General features: G+C 28.8%; 1 protein-coding gene across 3 annotated transcripts in view; it reads left to right on the top strand.

Annotated features, from left to right (window-relative positions):
• The first annotated feature begins 802 nt into the window (after positions 1-802).
• Positions 803-21,188, top strand: part of LOC148302208 (angiotensin-converting enzyme-like) — a 36,283-nt gene continuing 15,897 nt past the window's right edge. For 2 of the 3 annotated variants that reach the window (XM_088271951.1, XM_088271952.1), the window contains exon 1: positions 803-1,112. In XM_088271951.1, coding sequence (XP_088128077.1) covers positions 1,098-1,112 — 15 coding nt within the window. In that variant the 5' untranslated portion in view covers positions 803-1,097. Of the gene's footprint in view, positions 1,113-19,595; positions 19,618-21,188 lie in introns of those variants that run through there. The other variant, XM_088271953.1, reaches the window with a different exon arrangement.

Consider the following 21,188-nt stretch of genomic DNA (forward strand, 5'->3'; position numbering starts at 1 on the left):
GAGCTGTCACGGTCATTCTGCAGAATGATCGCGATTGCATCAACTCCAAGCTGTCCTTGTATTTCACTCTTTAAGTATTCATATTCTCCATTTTTTCCGTTTACTCTAATCGTAAACTCATGTCTTCATTCCATCACCAAGGATGATTTTAATATCTCTCCTATATTGGAATTTGTGGCAACCTTGATATAGTTAATCTGTCATCTTACATCTCCCATCTCTACGAACCTCTCCAACAACCAATTGTTGTCATCTTTTTTAAATTGCAAAGGACGTAAAAAAATCTATAGTCAAAATTTCTATTAGAAATGTGCAAAAAAAGCAAAACTAACTATCTAACTGGGCAGAGAGAACAGATCGGCACACCAATCTGTCTTATTCTGATCACTCCTGACTCCTGACCTGATCACTTTCAATCATTTGAAATACTTGATCGTGACAAGGTTTCCTCGATCTTCCTCTTCGTTTATTACCAACCACATTACCCTCTGAAATTTGTTTTGCTGTTCTTTCTTCATTCATTCGATTTGCAAAAAATGTCATTGCTAATTTTACGAAAAACAACTATATTTTAGTAGACACTGTTCAGCATTATACCGGACATAAATTTCAGATGATTTCCATACACATTACTAACAGTAATTATTTGCACTCTTTCAAAACAAATAGTCAGGTATATGACACAGCGTATTGTTGTATGTTCTTGTATGATTAAATAGTTTTTAGTCACCCTGCAACTGTTTATACAAACTTTTGTATCATGTTTCATACACCGTGTTTGTAGTGAGAAGAATGAACTAGCAGAAAGGAACGCGCCTCCGGTGCCAATGGAGCAACTCTAGTCATTTTTGTACAACCAATATTACGTTAATTTGGTTTTCTGTCATGCCGGTGTTTGATCAGTAGGTTTGGCAATGTTATCGTGAACGTTTGGTGACCAGCATTACATTCCTGATAGTAATCGGTCCAACACATTGGGAAATACTATGAACCGAAATTTCTTCGAGAAGTAGTGCAAATTAGGTTTTAATCGGTTATCAAACGTGATTTAAGTGACAATTTACAATATTTAAGACTTTCATATTGAGTGCTACAGAATGGTGACGAAAAAAGTAAGTACCTACCTACATCTAAATATATAAGATTAAAATGCATAACTTTTCATTCTCTACAAATTTTATTTAAAATTTATGAAAAAAAAGCTAGTTAGTATCTAATCAGTGAAATAATTTGAATTTTTAAACATGTATTACAGATCAATCACAAAAACATTATTCGTATACAAATATGTATTGAGGGATTTGTTGCAAAATCTTTGAAATGTTATATTTTGTCATTATAACAGGATATCATGTTTTTATTTTCTAATTAAACAGTTTGTTTATATTTCTGTCGTATATCCATAAATAAACGCACGTTTTTATTTAATGAATTAATTGTATATGTGTTTATATATATCTACTCAAATTACAAACTCGTTTTTTTTTTTTTACTTTTTTATATATTATATAAGCTCTTTCATAACATCCAGTAAAATATACTTATTCATTTTTTTTATTACTTGACTACGGGGTATCGTCCCATTGCCGAAAATCAATCATGAATTTCGCGTATTTACGTATTTTTACTTAATTTTTTTTCTTAACTATTTATTGAGATCACACTTGAAGAAAACCGCCACTAGGCCTAATTCAAAAATAAATACAAATGTTTGTATTCTGAAGCTAAATATTATTTACTCGTACATTGCTTACATTTGCTTTATGTAATTAATGTTTATAAAGCATGAGTTATGTCAAAAATTAATACAACAAATAATTGAACATTAAAAAAAGTGGAAAATTTAATATTAGCGTCTCCTTACACTCAAATTTTCAACGACAAAAAATTCAAGCCAAAAAAGGATTTGAAAAAAAGTTTTTTTTAATAATAAACCAAATTTGACAAAAATGGTATGATAAATGCTTACATTAAAAATTTAAACATATTTTTTTATTAACACTCCTCATCATTCATCGTCCACTTTGTGTAATGCTACTTTAGTGGTTATACACAATGTAAAAGATGAATGATAAGGAGAATATTATATTACCACACTACAAAGTCAACATTGCTTTAATATAATATATATTTTTTTAAAATATGTATTTAATTTACTTATAAGTATTTCGGAAAACTTCTACAATTCTTAAATATAACATTGTTAAATTATTTTTTATTAATTATCTAATAATTTTAATCTAATAATTAATAAGCGGTCTCTTTTAAAATAGAAAAAAAAATATCCAGTAAAATAGGCAGCTAAGGTGATCTATCGTAAGCTTCAGAAGCTAAAGGAGGTAACTTAGGATTTCAATGACACTGCACATTAATAAATATAGTATTTTTAACATAGCACATTATTCAATACAGCACAGAACATTATTAAATCTATGTAGCTCTAAATCAATTAGTATTAGAACTTGTTTTTTTTTTTTTAATTCATTAAATAATAAGATAATCGGAACTACATATATTTGCAATACTTGTTTCACAATGAGCATGTAAATTCAAAATGTTATGAGTAGATGGGTACTTACACATCTCGACAATGATCATATCGCTCACTCCTTTCAACAACGTCATATATTAAAAAAAACTTGAATTTTCAGGAGATCGTTTTTAATGTTAAAGTGAATATAATGAAATGTATTAAAAATGAATATCAAGCCACTTATTGAACTTTTTACTTTACAACAGATCTTTTTAAGTAAAACCTGACGGTTTTTTCTCCATTTGAAAAATATTTAGTATATTTAAAAAAAATATATATACTTACATACAATACCTTTTCTTCAAAATGCTAAAAACAACACTTTCTGGCCTGTAGCGGGTAAATATTATGTTAGAAATTTGCCGCTTTTGCTGGGATATAGTACATTTTCTGAGCATTCCGAAAACGTGCATAACTGAAAATTGACGATTTTTGAAATATGACGTTGTTGAAAGGAGTGAACGATATACACAAATGATACAGGGATAAAATAAACATAGCATTAAGTACATGTACAAAAGCGTTGTGATAAAAATTGTGCCATAATCATTCAAATACAGTGGAACCTCTCATAACGAGTAATTCGCATAACAAGCTGAAAAGTAGCTCCCTTAACGAGCGACATTTCGCGTAACGAGTTACAGAGAAAGGGCAAATTTTCACGACATTTCTATAAAAATTGTGCAATAATAATCAAAATCAATAATCAACCTCTCACAAAGAGTAATTCAGCAAAAAAAAATAAAAGTTGCTCCCTTAACGAGCGACATTTCACATATCGTATTACAGAGAAAGGGCAAGTCCCGTTTTCACGACATTCACTTGTGAGCCGGGACTTCACACAGTCAAAACAAAAAATGTTTCGCTTAATTTTTTTTAATGTAATGGCAGTGCCATCTGTTGAACGTAAAAGCAACACACGCAATACATGGTGGATATCATACTTACACACAGCGTATAGCTGCTGTTACATAACATTCCGATGTTTTTTATTGGTTTGTCGTTTCATAGATTTTATTTTAAATACCTTTTTATTTTAAATCCATATTTTACAGAAATGTATCTTATTAATATATTCGGTGATAAAAATACCCGATTACTTATTATTTTTACAGACTGCATACAATCGTAAAAAAATATAACGTCCATCGTAAAATTGAAAGAATTTCACCATTTCGGCAGATTACAACACATTTATTCAAATGCCATCCTTGACACAGTCCTTGTTCCTTTTGTAGATTACTATTATCCTACTTATGTATGGGTGTCTTGCCAAAGGAATAAAATAATTGCATCAGTTAAAATAATTTTATTCTGTTGGCGTACTAAAGAAGTTTCTGAGGTTTCTCTACATGAGAGAGTCCGGCTATTATCCTTGGCTCTACCCGACCAAGTTTTTCCAGGGTATGCTTGGCCATAATAGTATAGAGACTAGAAAGAATCTGTATCTGAGTAGGTACGCATTTTTATCGATTGTTGCGCGGTATGATCGATAATCCTGAAATTATCCGTAGCATTGGTCTGTATGTTTCCGATAGTTACCTAAGATAGTGTCGACATAGATTGTTTCACATTCCTATATACAGGACCAACCCACCGATGGTTATGCCTGTGGGAAGGCTACCGCTATGCGGATATTGATCTGTTCCATGTGTCTGGGGGGGCATTCCTCTATATCTTTAACAAGAGTATTCATGCTCACTCTCTAAGTTAAAATAATAAAATTGAAATTCATGTTTTCTGGCGTTTCTCATGTATGTGATTGTAATCCAGGTTTCCTCACATACTAGTTTCACATACTAGTTATAAGAGTTTCTGCCCAATAAAAAGCTTCTATTCTTCTCACCAATAGGTGTCTCTAGTGAAGTTCTAGTGATTCAAGAACAAGGTTTCTATATTGGTTTATATATATATATATATATATATATATATATATATATATATATATATATATATATATATATATATATATATATATATATATATATATATATATATATATATATATATATATATATATATATATATATATATATATATATATTTATATATATATATATATATATATATATATATATATATATATATATATATATATATATATATATATATATATATATATATATGTATATATATATATTTATATATATATATATATATATATATATATATATATATATATATATATATATATATATATATATATATATATATATATATATATATATATATATATATATATATATATATATATATATATATATATATATATATATATATATATATATATATATATATATATATATATATATATATATATATATATATATATATATATATATATATATATATATATATATATATATATATATATATATATATATATATATATATATATATATATATATATATATATATATATATATATATATATATATATATATATATATATATATATATATATATATATATATATATATATATATATATATATATATATATATATATATATATATATATATATATATATATATATATATATATATATATATATATATATATATATATATATATATATATATATATATATATATATATATATATATATATATATATATATATATATATATATATATATATATATATATATATATATATATATATATATATATATATATATATAGAACTCCAAGAATTTGAGTAGTGTGGTTGTCAATAATGGGTAGAATTGGTGAATGTTACCCGTGTGTAAAGTTATTATTTAAACTAGCCTATGACGGTCGTCAGCCCCGTAAATTCCCAGATTTCCATAATCTTCTTCATCTTTGATGAAATGTCAATAAATAATATGAAAAATACTTATTGTTTAGCATTTATCATCGGCAAAGATGTATCTTGTTAAAGATTATGTTTTATACGTTGTAGACTTTTTATAGTGTCGTAAATGAATCAATTCAATATAATAAAATAATAACAACGTAGTTTTTCCACATTTTTATTATTGTTCGGCACAAACGTTTTTATTGCAAGAATCGATTGATAAGCTTTCTCGCCTTTAACAATACGATCGAGAAAATTCAGCTTAGTATTGCAAAAGCAATATCAAGATACCATAAGCTATTTTTTCACTATGCATGTAAATCTAAAACACAGTATGGAGGACTGCATTTTTTAATTTTAAAATTGTAAGAAGAAATGTATAGAAAATGATAAAATTATATTAAAAAACATTGAAACCATATTAAATAAAATTTAAAAAAAATATATATGTATTCGTACGAGAGCGCTCAAAAGTTGAAAGTATCCGTTCATTCAGGTGTTCATTAAGAACAGACTATCGCGGGAGCACTGCAAGAGATTTTTTTTTTAATTTTCCATTTTTTTTAGGAGTTTTTGTTGCAGACGTGGAGGTAGAATTTTTGTTGGAATGCTTATCGACGATAACCACCAAAGGAGTTTGTATCGTAAAACTTAAAAAAAAAAAACAAGTTCAGTGAATCTGTCAATCGAGAGCTAGTGAACGAGTAAAGTTTGTTTTTGAATTACCTAACACCCAAGTGACTCTTAAACCTAGATACGGCTTATGCAACACCACTTATCATGGCCCTACTTTTAGACTTTAACTTTATACGTTTTATAGCCTGTACCTACTCGTGAGTGGATTTACTCCTCATGTTTAAAGTAACTATGATTTTTATCTTTCTCCGAAGTGTAATTAATTTTTATGAATAAAAAGTGTAAATTCATTTTAATTATATTATTAATTGTGTCGTTTTAATCTTACTTTGCTCACCTCCGTAGTGTAGTGATCAGCATGCTCGGCTACCGTATTGGAGGTCCCGGGTTCGATTCCCGGGGGGTTAAATAAATATAAGTGATTTTTCAATCTAATATTTGTTCAATAAGCGAAGGGCAGATCACCTTTCCTTAGTGCGGATCCTCATTTAAAAAACCAATGTTTTAAAAAAATCATGTAATTCATGAGTGAAAATTTTAAGCAAAATGGCCAACCCGCGACCCGCGGAGCAATTCACATATTTTTCCTTTAAGTTTACATAAAACCACCAAAATAACATTCCATCGTGCGTAGTTCGTCATCATTACATTTTCAAGACCCATATAAATTATAAAAAAAAAATATATATATATAAATATATATATAAAACTAACTAACTAACTAACTAGCTTCCCCGCAGGGGTAGGCAGAGAGAATCGAACGCCACACCACTCTGTCTTTGCAAACATTCTTTGCCTCTTCTACATTCATGCATCTCCTCATACATACCCGACGATTTTTACGACTCCTGACCCGGCCGCTTTCAAGTATTTGACATACCTGATTGTGCCAAGTTTTCCTCGGTCATCCTCTGCTTCTTTTTCCAACTACATTCGCTCCATAAATTTGTTTAACCGTTCTTTCTTCACTCATACGCTCCACATGTCCAAACCATCTCAACACACCTTTCTTAATTTTATCGATAATGCTATATATATATATATATATATATATATATATATATATATATATATATATATATATATATATATATATATATATATATATATATATATATATATATATATATATATATATATTAATATATATATATATATATATATATATATATATATATATATATATTATATATATATATATATATATATATATATATATATATATATATATATATATATATATATATATATATATATATATATATATATGTATATATATATATATATATATATATATATATATATATATATATATATATATATATATATATATATATATATATATATATATATATATATATATATATATATATTTATATATATATATATATATATATATATATATATATATATATATATATATATATATATATATATATATATATATATATGTATATGTTTGCTTTGAATAATAGAAGAAATTTTATTTTACGGCCCGGTGTAAGATGTCATTTCTAAAATCTGGCCCGGCTGCTGAAAAGGTTGGCCACCCATGCTCTAAAGGCATGAATTTAAACGGTTCAATGATTCTTAGTTAGCAATAAAGTTACTTAAGTATATGACTTTTGTTCTATGATTAAACTTGTGAGATTGCATAGGATTTGAGTTTAGAAAAAGATTCAGAATAAAAAAAGGAGATTTCCTCATATTTAGGATCCGATTACTTAATCAATGTAAATGAACGGATTATTAAGATTAAGTCGTTTACGAACGACCCGGGTCTTGTGAAATGAGTTTCACAAAATTCTTTTTTTTCTTCATACATTTAGTTGTTCACCTAGAGTACTTCATTAATCTATGCTTCGAACATAATTGAAAATTATATGGTTTTATGACTAATATGACTATAAAAATTGTAGATGTGCTTATGGTATACGACCACCCATATAGATTTTATAGTAATTACTATAGATCAATAAGTTCTATGTCGATAATGCCCCAAGAAAAGTTGTTAGCTCAATGAAAAAAATACTTATTTCAATTCTTATTGTTGCTTTCATTATTCAATTATTTATTAACTCAATTACATATTTGTCCGCCTCCGTAGTGTAATGGTCAGCACGCTTGACTACGTTATGGAGGTCCCAGGTTTGATTCCCATGGGAGGTCAAATAAATAAAAGTGATGTTTTCACTCTAATATGTAATCAATATTACCCTGGACTGGTAACTGAAGCGGAGGGCTATCACCTTTCCTTCATGTGTTAGCGATCAAGATAACACTACGTTTATATGATGCAGTCTCTATGCACCATCAAACAATAAGGGTTTGAAATTAAATTACATTTAATATTGGATTGATAGTATAGTATTAAAATAATATAAGTATTAAAAATTTAAAAAGATATTTTCAGTCGTCTTCTAGTATGTAAAATTATTCGGGAAAGAATCTTACATACATGTAATGAAAGTTTGTGATTATAATAAAAAAAACTCACTTATTTCAACCGTGCATGTCGTCGATGAAGTGACATGGTGATTGATCTTTTCAACTAAGGCATAAATTAAACGTTCCAAAATTCGAGCAATTTTAACCAGCCAATGACAGGTCATAAGCCCTGTTAGTGTTTTGTAGACTTCTATATTACCATCTTAACAGACTTCTTCATCTGTCTTGAGATATCAATAAAATATGTGTATCGAAATTGTGTTTTATGAATCCACATTAAAACGAGTTTTGTTATTCTGTATTATTTAATAGTAATACTAACTGACATCTATCGATAAAACTTAAAAGCATTTTTTTATGTTATCTAATCTATTCACCTCATCATCGTTTTATTCTATTATTTTATGTAATTTAAAATAAAATATTTCAAACTGCCGATAGATGGCATTATTCTGGTTCTCGATATGCGGTAGTTACTTTTGATATTTGTTTTTTTTTTTGTGTGAATATTCATTGCTATTTGAATTCATTCTCTTTCTCCAATTGAAGTCCATTTTACACTATCAATATTTTTATTTATATCTCAACATAGATGAAGAAAAATATGGAGGTACAGAGCTAGCGACTCGTCATAGGCTGGTTTAATTCGTACATTTTTGATATCTCAACACAGATGAAGAAGAAAATGAAAGTCTGGGCATTTACGGGGCTTACGACCGTCATAGTCGCGGATATGTCATCTCTTTACACACGTGTAACATTTACCAATTCTACCCATGATTGACAACCACACTACTTAATTTTTGGTAAATTTGTAAATGTTCAGACATCCATATTCTTCTTCATCTATGTGGAGATGTCAAAAATGTATTAAACAACTTTAGAGCGGAGATTATCCAGATTTGTGAACAAGTATTTGAACGCACTCAAAATGTGGTTTAATTCAATTCAAATTTATTAAAAACCACGCAAGTTACATTTAGGATATTATGTTTATGCTTCAATTAATCCTTCTTCTTCATGTTAGTTCATTTTACTTGGCTATATTTGTTTGCTTCATACATAAAGTGACCATACGTCCCGTTTTGAACGGGACCGTCCCGTTTTTAGATAGCCTGTCCCGTTGTCCCCAAGTTATGTTTCGGGACGTCGAAATGTTCCTTTTTCAAAATAGAGCAACACACGGTAACAATAAAAAAAAAGTGTTTAAAATCGACGGCAGTTTGTAGTACAGCCGTTTCATATAAATTTGCTCAACAAATCGTAGCTTGATTTAGCCTTTTCACAAATGAATCAGTTGTGGACGACAGAAAAAACACAACTACAAGTCGGAGTACTTACAGCGATGTTGTTAGTTAAGATAAATTTTTAAAAATTCTGCCTATAATTCCATTCTTATTTAAAAGTAAACCCACTTATAATATTTAAAACAACAACATAATTATGTATGGAAAAATATAAAACAACATAATTTTTTCATATTTACTCCTCTTATTTTCATTATCAACAATCCTTTTCTTTTTATTAATGCATAAAAAGTACCAAAAAATACTTTTGTTTTAATATACATACTTTTACGTAAAAATTGTTAGATGTTCCGTTTTTAGGACAAAATAAATGGTCAGTTTATTCATACATAATAAACGTCAAAAATGTTTTTAGCTGGAAATCATATTTTTTTTATATGAATCAATCACCATTGTCTATCTGTTATTACGATCAATCGAACGGAAACAGAACTATAATCAAATAGCAATAACAACTTCTATTATGTCGTAATCGCATACTCCAAACGTACTGTTAATTAAAAAAATAGTTGAACGAATATTTCTTTTTTATTACAAACGAGTACCATCAATATAATAAAACTCTATATTTTTTCCTCTTTTATTTTATTTGATCGGTTATAAAATACTACTTAAAGTATTTTGTATATTTTTAACTTTAGTCTACACATGACCTGATGATGGAATGATCATACCGAAACCGGCAGTCACGAAGTAGTGTTTTTTTAAAGTGGTATTACACAAAGTGAACTAAAATAATACGTAAATTTACTTCCCTTTTGTTTTTGTGTCGATTATTGTATACGAGTATTACTAGCAGAAAGTTTGAATATAATATTTTTGCACCTGTATTTGAGAAAGATTAAAGCATACAGTGACCCCTCGGTTCAAAAACCGGTCTTCTTCTTGACCCCGAAGGTAGAGTCTATAGGGCTTGTTGTGTATCCAGCTACAAGTCGACGGGTTATATTAAGGTAATATTCTGAACGTAGGCTCATTGTGACCAGAACAAAGAAAACAGATATCATTTTAATTTTTTTAAAATAAATTAACTTAATATTTTTATTATACTTGGTAAATACTACTAATTCTTAAAATCTATAATGACAAGTGTTTCGATGGATTCTGTGTGTATCATTTGCAATCACCGTACGGTGTTCCGATTCTGCATAATTTTCAAATACGGTGTTTGAAAATTATGCGGAATGCATCGAAAAACGTGTCACAATAGATTTGAAGAAATAGTGGTATTCACCAAGTAATAATTATATTATAATGTTTTATATATATTGCCACAAAGTGATTGTGATTGAAAAAATACATACGTTCATATTCATACATTCATTAATAATATACGTAAACATTTTTCGTTATTGATAAGACACAATAAGCCACCTGTGTCTTATCAGTGGAGTTGTTTTAACAAAAACTAATATTCTTGTTTTTATATTACCTAACATAATACATACGCAAGAAAATAAGAACAAAAAAACGATAGGAATCAAAACGAATAATACAATTTTATTTTTGATTTCTCATTTTCAAAAAGACAAATGTGTATGATTTCATTTATACAGTAACAGTCAATAATGTTTTATCGTAAAAATGGTTTTATGAATTTTTAATACATTTAAAATATAATTCCTGATTTGCGAACATATCTCACTCTTTCGTACAGACATCCTGTAGAAATTTATGACCGCTGGGAATATACAAGATCGGGGGATAACAGGTCGAAGTCTAATGAGAGATGGATGATTCAAGTCACAGAACTTCTCACAAAACTAATATTGAAATGTAGAATCGGGAATAAGCAATAGGTACGCTCGGTAGTAAGGAAAACGACATTCCCATTATAGTAGAATGTTACAATTATGATAGAATGTAAAAGAAAATGCTCTAAGAAATATTGTATGTTCTGATATCATTGGTGCTGGCCAGGGTAGGACCGCCATTTTGTTTTCTGTTTTCTGAAAATACTCGTATCACTTTATTATCAACCGCTGTCTGATTCAGTATTTTTTCCATTGCTAAGGAATACTATCGTATATGTTTATGTTGAATTTGTATACAAATAAAACATGCATAAGACTGACGTCCTTGATACCAACAATGAATGCATAATTATTATAACAATGAATAATAATTATTTTTATCTTATTAACGTATCGTACAAACTAAGACCGATAGTTAGATAGTATGGAAGCTTGACTATACATAATATGAAGACATATAACGTTTATTCTTTTTATTTTTGTATTTAAAAAAAATATTGTATTACAAACTCGTATGTATCAGGATGTAATAGAATAGTTAGTTTATTGTTTAGTAAAAAAACAATAACTGATATAAGTATTTCAATTATCTACAAAATATATTATCTAATTTTATAAAATATAAGTTTCTTATTATAATGTAGTATGGTAGAACGAGGCGATTTGGAATACAGAATACACAGGATAAAAAAAAAATATTTCCTTATGTAAATTGGAGTAAAATATTTTGCAATGAATTGTTTGAATTGTCTTCTTTCAAAGAAATATTACTGTCAAAAATTACTTTTATATTTTTAGACCCCTTGGGAATCGAACCTGGGACCTCTAGCTCGGTAGATAAATGCGCTCAATTCAAGACATTTTTTTATTTACCCTTGTTTGTTACCTGGCCTTATATTTTTGAAAACATATAATTTTAATCCTAAATGTCGTATAAAATGATCATTAACATCGTGCAAAAAATATACAGAAACAATTATAAAAAATATGATTGATTGCTTTCCTTGAATCAAAATAAATTCAGGATATCAAAAAAAACATCATTGCTTGTATTATCTTAATTTATTTAAAAAAAAAACTCTTTAATTCAAATCAAAGTTAGCTAAAATTATTCTCTATCTTTATAAGAGAAAAGACGATCCAGTTTACGCACATTTAGAACGACTACGCTATCATTACTGCGTAATATTTCAATCCCAAATTTCGAGTTTAATTGGTGCAGTCAAAAATTCTGTTCTCAATTGCTGAGGCTGTCTTTTGAGAGTTTTTGACCATGTTATTCCAAAATCGCGATTACATAAAAGTATTGACATAATATAATGTATAAACGTGTCCTGATTCAGTCCTGTATTCTCTGTAGCCACATGCAACACAAAATCATCACGGATATAATATGTAAGTATCCCACGACTACTCGGTAACTTCGGTTCATTGTAAATGTATGTACAATAGCTGTAAATCTGATACTCGGTGACCTGGTTATATGTGATCAGTGACAAGTGCAGTGATTGTTCCTTAAAATGATTTGGTAGCCAAGATAATCGCTATCTCGTGTAGGGTATGTACGTATTCGTGCATTTATTTATTGCTGTGGTGGTATTTAAGTGGTTCTAATAAACATACCCGCTCTATAATGGCCGAATCGATCTCCTCATTAAAATGTATACGTTGATTAATCTGGAAAAATCATTGGGAAGAGTCAGCATCGAGGAGCATTTTTCGCCAACATTCAAGCTGAAATCCCATTCAATCCATGGTACTGAAACTTATCTTTGTCTAGATCTTCCATCTCGATGTTATGTCGCCTAACGTCTGAGCTCAAGGACTGAAGAGTCCGCTACACTAACCACGGGACCTCAACCCGACAAATTGATCAGTTTTACTCTCCAGTTCTTTAGATCTAAAAGTAGAATACATTCAAAGTTTTACTGATGACTTTTCAAAACGATTCCCATGGAAAAAGAAACGGTGCAGGAACAGTTGGCACTTTTAATTGTAAAGATGAATATGAAAATAAAATCAATGGTTAGGGCCCTTGGAGTTTCATTCTGGTACTCGTACAAGCAAGTGTAAGCTACAAAAGGCAGTGCCAACATGTAACAAGCACAACATGATCAAAATAGCACCAATAATTTGTTATTAATCACATTTTACGACATCCAATGTTTTTGTGCTAGCATATCCAATATTTTGTATGCATTATTTTATTTATAAAAAATATATATTCAGTGAGTAACTAGTTTCAAAAGATATGACACAGGCTTACTGAAAAAAAAATGTGTAGGCACCGGTGTTTCTATCAGAGTTGACTTAACCTACTCAGATGTTGTATATGTATTCAAACAAGCTTAGTTTGTTATTGCTTATCCATATACATCAAGGGATGTATTTGTGTTAGTGCTATGTTTTTATCAATTCCAAGTACCTGCAATCTTCATCTAAATGATAAAATATTATTAACTTTCTAATCAATAATATTTTAATTAATTCTATGCAAATAGACTCGATGAGGCAAAATACAAAAACTCCCATAATCCTTTTATAAACATAAATTATATATAAATATATCGGAGCTTATTCCCGAGAAATAATATCTTCCAAATTATCTATGTGTTACTTCAACTTTAACCTTAAACGTGGGGATTTCTATAAATAGATTTGACGGAATATATAAAACGATAAAAAAGTCTAATAACTATTCTTTTTATGTTACAGGAGTGATAAAAAATATCTCTCGTGTATTTTGTAGGTTATGTTATTTGACAATTTTAAAATATATTAATAGGTTTCATATTCACCTTTAAAAAAAAAAAAAAACTCAAAATAACAGGGAAATATTACCATGTAAAAAGTATTAACAGTTTTTTGTGCAGTATGTCCTTGAGTGAGTTTGAAGTTATTATTTTGCCTTTATTGCGTTTTGGTTATACTTGGCGACACCCACAAATTGAATTCAACTTTATTTTGGATTAAAAAAAAGTACATATCCATTCATTGTGACTTGTGACTAGTTGTTTCGTGGTAGAGCGTGGAAATGTATTTGCTTGTAGACCTATTAATTATAGCGATTCCATACTATATGTTGAAAGCATACTGTTTCTAGCAAGAAGAAGGCCCCTTGAAGAATAAACTATAAATATCCCGGTGGAATTATAAACTTCAGAAATTATTACCACGCAATGAACTAAACACTTGAAAGTACACAAAGATGCCTTAAGGTTCAAGCATCGCTTGGGAGATATTCATGATTACAAAACATTACATTCTTCACATACTATAATGTGTCCAAAATGATATAAAACATCTCGTTGAAAACTAAATGTACCTTTGCGACAATGGTTTATCGCTTTTTTCTTCTCACGAGGGAACACTTTCCATTTCTCGACATAGCACACCAATCTTCAGTACCTAATTCCTTCATTGTTCAAGCGGCCAGATTATGAAATGAACTGCCTCTTCACCTTAAAAAAAATTCAGCATCTCAGGTGATCTTCAAGAAACGTCTGAAACATTAGTATACATCCTAGAAACCGTAATTGTCCACCATATAATCCATTATTTGGTCCCTATACCTTTCTCGCTAACCCTCTACCTGGTCCTATTATCCTATTCTTATCCTATCCCCATTGCCATCCTTGTTGTCATCAATTGACAGTTTCATAATTATAAACAATGTTTTAATAATTTCGACGGCCCTTACGTAAAGTACTCTATCTGCAAATCTGTCACTTTACAGGAGAGAGCTTAGAAGATATTTTCAACGTATTTTTAAAATTAATTAACGGTTTTATCTGAAATTCTAAACTAGAGTTATATATTCAAAAACATATAAAAGAATGTATTTATTCGTTTTAAAACTTAATGCCTTGTCAAAATTATGTATTTAGCGTTTTAGGAGTTCAGTTCATTTCGAAAATTCGATGTAGATAGCGTCTTATACGCCTGAAAACTAGGCGTAATTTGTTTTGTATATATATTTTTTTTATTTTATATTTATGTATAACGGTCAATTGATAACATACACCAAATATCTCAAAATTGACAAAAATGTAGTTAGAGCACTTTACGTAGGCACGTCAATTTGGTCATTCATAATCCCTTTTTTTGCATTTTTACTTCTGTGCAATATAAGCACTATCGGCCCATTTATTTCTAGGTCTCTCATAGAGATGAGTTAAGTTTAATGTAAAAATGTAACGGTATAAACCTTCTCCATTATAACTAGTCCATTTGTTGATATCTCAACATAGATAAAGAAGAGCGTGGAAGGATTTAGAAGAATGTAAAACACAAAAAAGCTATTTACTTTATAAACTAACTAACTAACCATCACGCCGCTTCCCCGCAGGGGTAGGCAGAGAGAATAGAGCGCCACACCACTCTGTCCTTGCAAACATTCTTCGCCTCTTCCACGTTCATGAATCTCCTCATACATACCCGCCGATTGTTACGACTCCTAACCTGACCACTTTCAAGTATTTGGCATACCTGATCGTGCCATGTTTTTCTCGGTCTTCCTCTGCTTCTTTTCCCGCTAACATTCGCCTCATAAATTTGTTTTACCGTTCTTTCCTCACTCGTTCGTTCTACATGTCCAAACCATCTCAACACACCTTTCTTAATTTTATCGATAATCCTTATCTCAGCTTTGCATTCCTTCCTTATTTCACTATTCGTACATCTATCATATATCGTTTTGTCGCACATTCTTCTGAGAGATCGCATTTCGACTGCATTCAGTCTACTTTCATCCTTCTTTTGCCAACTCCATGTTTCACTTCCATACATACTATTTACTTTATCCTTTTCGTAATTGCAAATTATTCTCATAATTATTTCATTTTCGGGTTTTATGTATACCGTTGTGCCTGGACCCTTTTAAACGCAAACATGTAGGGAGATGTGTTAATTTTTTTTTGATGATATAATACAACATATTTTGCTACACCCCTGTTTCCTAAATAGCAGCTGTTGACTTACAACGTCATATTGATTCAGAAAAATAATAACAATTAAATCAGCGATAATTATTTAAGATACTTAATGATTACATATATTTTGTAAAAAACTAGATTAATAAAAATATTCAATGTTGTGTTATGCGAAAAATAGGAAAAACCAATAACTGAACGACGTTGGCTTTATCAATGAAATTGTAAAGTCATTTTACTTAATGAAGATAAATGGATAAAGATTTAAATTCAAATTAAGATTTAATTTAATGATAAATTTATAAAATAATACACAATAGTTCATTTATCATCTTTGCTTACGAATAGTAAGGAAAATTTTTAATAAAAGTTTCATATTTAATCACATAATTTACAAATTATCAATTTATTTATTTTAGCGAAGGCGCCGTAGCGTAGTTGGGTAGACGTTCGACTGCGAAACTGGCGTCGCGGGTTCGATTCCCGCCAATTGTAAAAGGAATTGAAGATTATTTTCAATTGGTCTGGGTGATGTATTTTTCACATTTACCTTCCCTATCCTTACTATCCTACCTGCAGACAAGAATCTAAAATAGACGCTTTGCGGGTTATTCCTTTAAAATTAAAATAAAATTGGCAGCAAAATTAAAAAAAAAAACACACTCACGTCTGAAACCGCTTGGCATTTCATATTACACAAAGTAAACAAGGAATGATAAGGAGGATTATACAGTTGAAGGATGAATTTCGTTTCCAAAATAAATAAACATAAATATTATTTATTCTTATTAGAACGAGGTTGATTGAAATAATGTTGAGTAAAAAAGATTCGCAGGTCGATTGCTATTCGGAGCGCTGACAAAAAATTCAAGGTTCAAATGTTTTCTTTCGTATTTAAATCAGTACAACCTTCATTTAATTGTATTTTGAATTATTTCACGTCATGAGGTTGATTAAGAGGTTTGTTTCAAGTCGAAAATGTAAATTATTGTCCTATTCAAAGTGCATTTTAATTATCATTTTGGGTGTGAAGAACGCGCAACAAGAGATTGTTCTCGAAACTTTTATTGACATCTCAACAGATTTTTTAATGATCTATATACACAATGTATACGTGATCACTTACAACCAGTTAATAGCAGATCGCAAGCCTTGTACAACGATAAACACAGTCAATTAAAAACAAGTCAAGAAATAAGGAATTAACAAGGATTTTTTTCTAAGTTCGCGAAGTGATTTGAAACAATCTCTCAAACATAAATACTAGTTTTTACTCTAATTACTATATTTAAATTTCAATAGATTTCACCACTGAAAATTTGTATGTGAAACACGAAACATCATTGTCAATTGGAATAAACATATTTTTTTCAAGGCAAAGAGAGGAGTATTAACTGGATTTAAGAATTTAGAGTGAATGAATGATGTAAGAACGGTGAAATAAATTTAGAAGGAGAGGAAAGCCAAAGACAAGATATGGCCAAGTACTTCAAATCCTTGGAAGTAGACTGATTAGATGAATGGATATGGAAGAAAAGAAGTATGTGTGTAAAGATAGGGGAGTGTGACGATCTATCCTCTCTGCCTACCCCTACGATGATCTAAAAAAAATCCTTTACAATGCAAATAGTCGTAGCAACATTATTCAATGATATTTTTGACATCTCAACATAGATGTAGAAGAGTATGAAAGTCTGGGTATTTACAGGGCTTATGACCTATCATTGCTGGTTGCCAACCTATTATAGGTCATACATAAGCACTGTAAATACTTAGGTTTTCATATTCTTCTTCATCTATGTTGAGATTAAAAAAATGTCAAATATCTCAAATAAAGTTGAGAAACCCAGATTTGTGTACAAGTATTTGGACACACTCAAAATATTGTGAATCCAATAATATGGTTGTTCAGCTAACATATAACTTATGTTTAACATATAAATAATATTAATATATCGCTCACTCCTTTCAAGAACGTCATAAATCAAAAATCGTCAATTTTCTGTTGTGCATGTTTTCGGAATGCCCGGAAAATGTACTACATCCCACCAAAAGAGGCATATTTTTAACTTAATATTTACCCACTACAGGGCAAAAAGTGTTGTTTTTGCATTTTGAAGAAGAGGTATTGTTTAATTATTTTTTTAAATATATTAAATAATTTTGAAATGGAGAAAAAACCTTCAGGTTTTACCTAAAATAATATGTTGCACAGTAAAAAGTTTAATAAGTGGCTTGATATTTATTTTTAATACATTCTATTATATTTTTAAACTTTAAAAACGTTCTCCTGAAAAATCAAGTATTTTGATTTATGACGTTCTTGAAAGGAGCGAGCGATATGAGGAAACTGGTCAGGATTTAAATTACATTAAACTCAATAAAAACTCCTGAATTTCGTTAGCATTAATATACCAACATACAGAATAAGATAAAATACACTATTTTATTATCACCGTTCTGTCAACAAGTATCATGTTATTCTCCGATATCGCGTAAACATCGACTTAATAGGTAACGAATACACAACAAATATTCATATTTTTAACTTAAACCTCTGGAAATATAAATAATCTTTAAATAAATATTTCACTTAATAACTCTTAACTCTTCTTTTAATTTTTTTATGTTTTATTTTATTATATTTAGTCTACACCTACGAGTGATTTAAGATTTTACTCTTCTAAGTAACTGTTCTTTCAAATACATGAATTTTTATCATTTTATCTTTGAACTAGGTACCTTAGATTTATCTAAATTTTCATTGCTTGTGCATTATTTTAACTGTTCCTTACATTTACAGCTTATTATCTCTACCCGGTCTACATTGTAAACCTAGTATACACAAAAAAAGAGAAAAAAATTGAGAATATAAATTATTTTACAATTTTCGTAGAATTTACTCTTGATCACTTACCCATTCCTTTATTTTGCCTTTGTTCATATAACTATTTTAGTAATTCACATTTTCATTTGAAAATAAATTAAAGTTACCATATAAAAACGGTAAAACCAGCGCCGACGTGTTGGAGTACCGCTTCAACAATTTATCGATTAATTAATCTAAATCCGATTCTAAGCTGGCAACACAAATAAAGTCCGAGCAATCATGCGATCACACTTGAATATATTAAATACCTGAAAATCGTTGTGATGACTTCAGTCTGAGTCGCGAACTCGCCTTATTGGTACGTATGTATTAGCTTTACATTTCGTTTATTTTTAAAAGTAAATCTTGTCTTGAGAATATTATTTGGCGTTCAATAACCTCCCAGCGTAACGTCTCGAGCTGAATGAAGTGAAAAGTGTGTCCAAAGAACCAAGATAAACGGTGTTTAATTCATTTACTCCAGTGGAAAACTTCAACACTGGATTTATTTCTAAATATTACGCACACGAAATCAAATTTGATGTGATTAATAAATTATTCAGTGATATTAATAAAGTAAATATTTACCATCGTGATTTCAGTAACGCGTGAATTATAATGCAAAATCATTAATTAGGTAGTTTTGAAGTTCGTTTATTTACTTGCTTTAAGTGTGTTAACAGGTATTCAATCCGTTCGAGTAACATAACTTTACATAACTTTAATTAGAGAGACAACCAATTTTTTATTAATTGTTAAATCAAGCACAGATTTTTTGAGTTTACTAAGTTGTATTTTATTGTTAAAAAAACATATAAAAATTAATATTGTGACAATTGTTTCGCCTATTTAAGGCATTTTCAAACGAATGTGAAGATTAAATGGACTGACGGTTACAATTCTAGGTACTCTAGTAATAGTTTTACATGTGCAATAATAATTTACGGGAGACAACAAAATAAAAATAAAATTTAGTAGATGGAAAAAATCTGTTGGATTTAACAATGAATACATAGATTAAAAACATATTTACTTAAAAATAAACAAAATAACATTTAACTATCAATTCTGGACTGATAAGATTAATGTTTTAATTGAAAATATGTTAGATTTATGGATTGGCGGAATATCAATTCAGATATTTTATTGTAACATTAAACATTTGAACAATAATTTCACTTTTGTATAGTAGAAATATTTTATTTTGCTCCGGGACTAATTTAGTTTACACATTTGGTCTATTAACTGTTTGAATATATTATATATGTATGTCCAAACGTAATATTTATATAAATATCTAAATTATTTGAGTATATATCTTAAATTACAAATGACTTATGTTTTTTTTTAATAGATGATTGCCAAGTATGTTATCTTAAACTATGATAACGATTTTACCGGAATAATTATTGTTTTATAATTATTTCGTTTCAACGCAATGCTGTTTTTTATTTAAAACTCATAATACCACAAAAATTAATAAGTCAAGCAATTAGTTACTTTTATGTAAGGAAATATACAAATTTGAGCATATTAAAAAAAAAACTGTTAAATGTATATGTTATATTGTATATGTTATATCGAGTCGTTCGTCAATATATTAATATCGTGTATACACACATATATATACATATATGTTTGAATAATATGTTATAAGTATAATTATTCGTAATTGTTTTCTTAACACATAAATTATGTAATAAGTTAAGTATTTGTTATGATATGCTTTTATGACACACTTTTTTCTTGAGTGTGTGCATGAATTATAATTATTTTTTTATTATTTTTTTTTTTATTGAAATATGAACTTATTTAATTGCATTAAATTTTTACAAAATCGGTCTCCATAATTGATAACCGTAATCTTACTGCTGGCAAATCATTAATACT

The sequence above is a fragment of the Brachycentrus maculatus genome, unplaced genomic scaffold (genome assembly GCF_059751285.1).
Source record: "Brachycentrus maculatus isolate JH-2025_06_01 unplaced genomic scaffold, ASM5975128v1 h1tg000472l, whole genome shotgun sequence".
In the NCBI taxonomy this organism is placed as follows: Eukaryota; Metazoa; Arthropoda; class Insecta; order Trichoptera; family Brachycentridae; genus Brachycentrus; species Brachycentrus maculatus.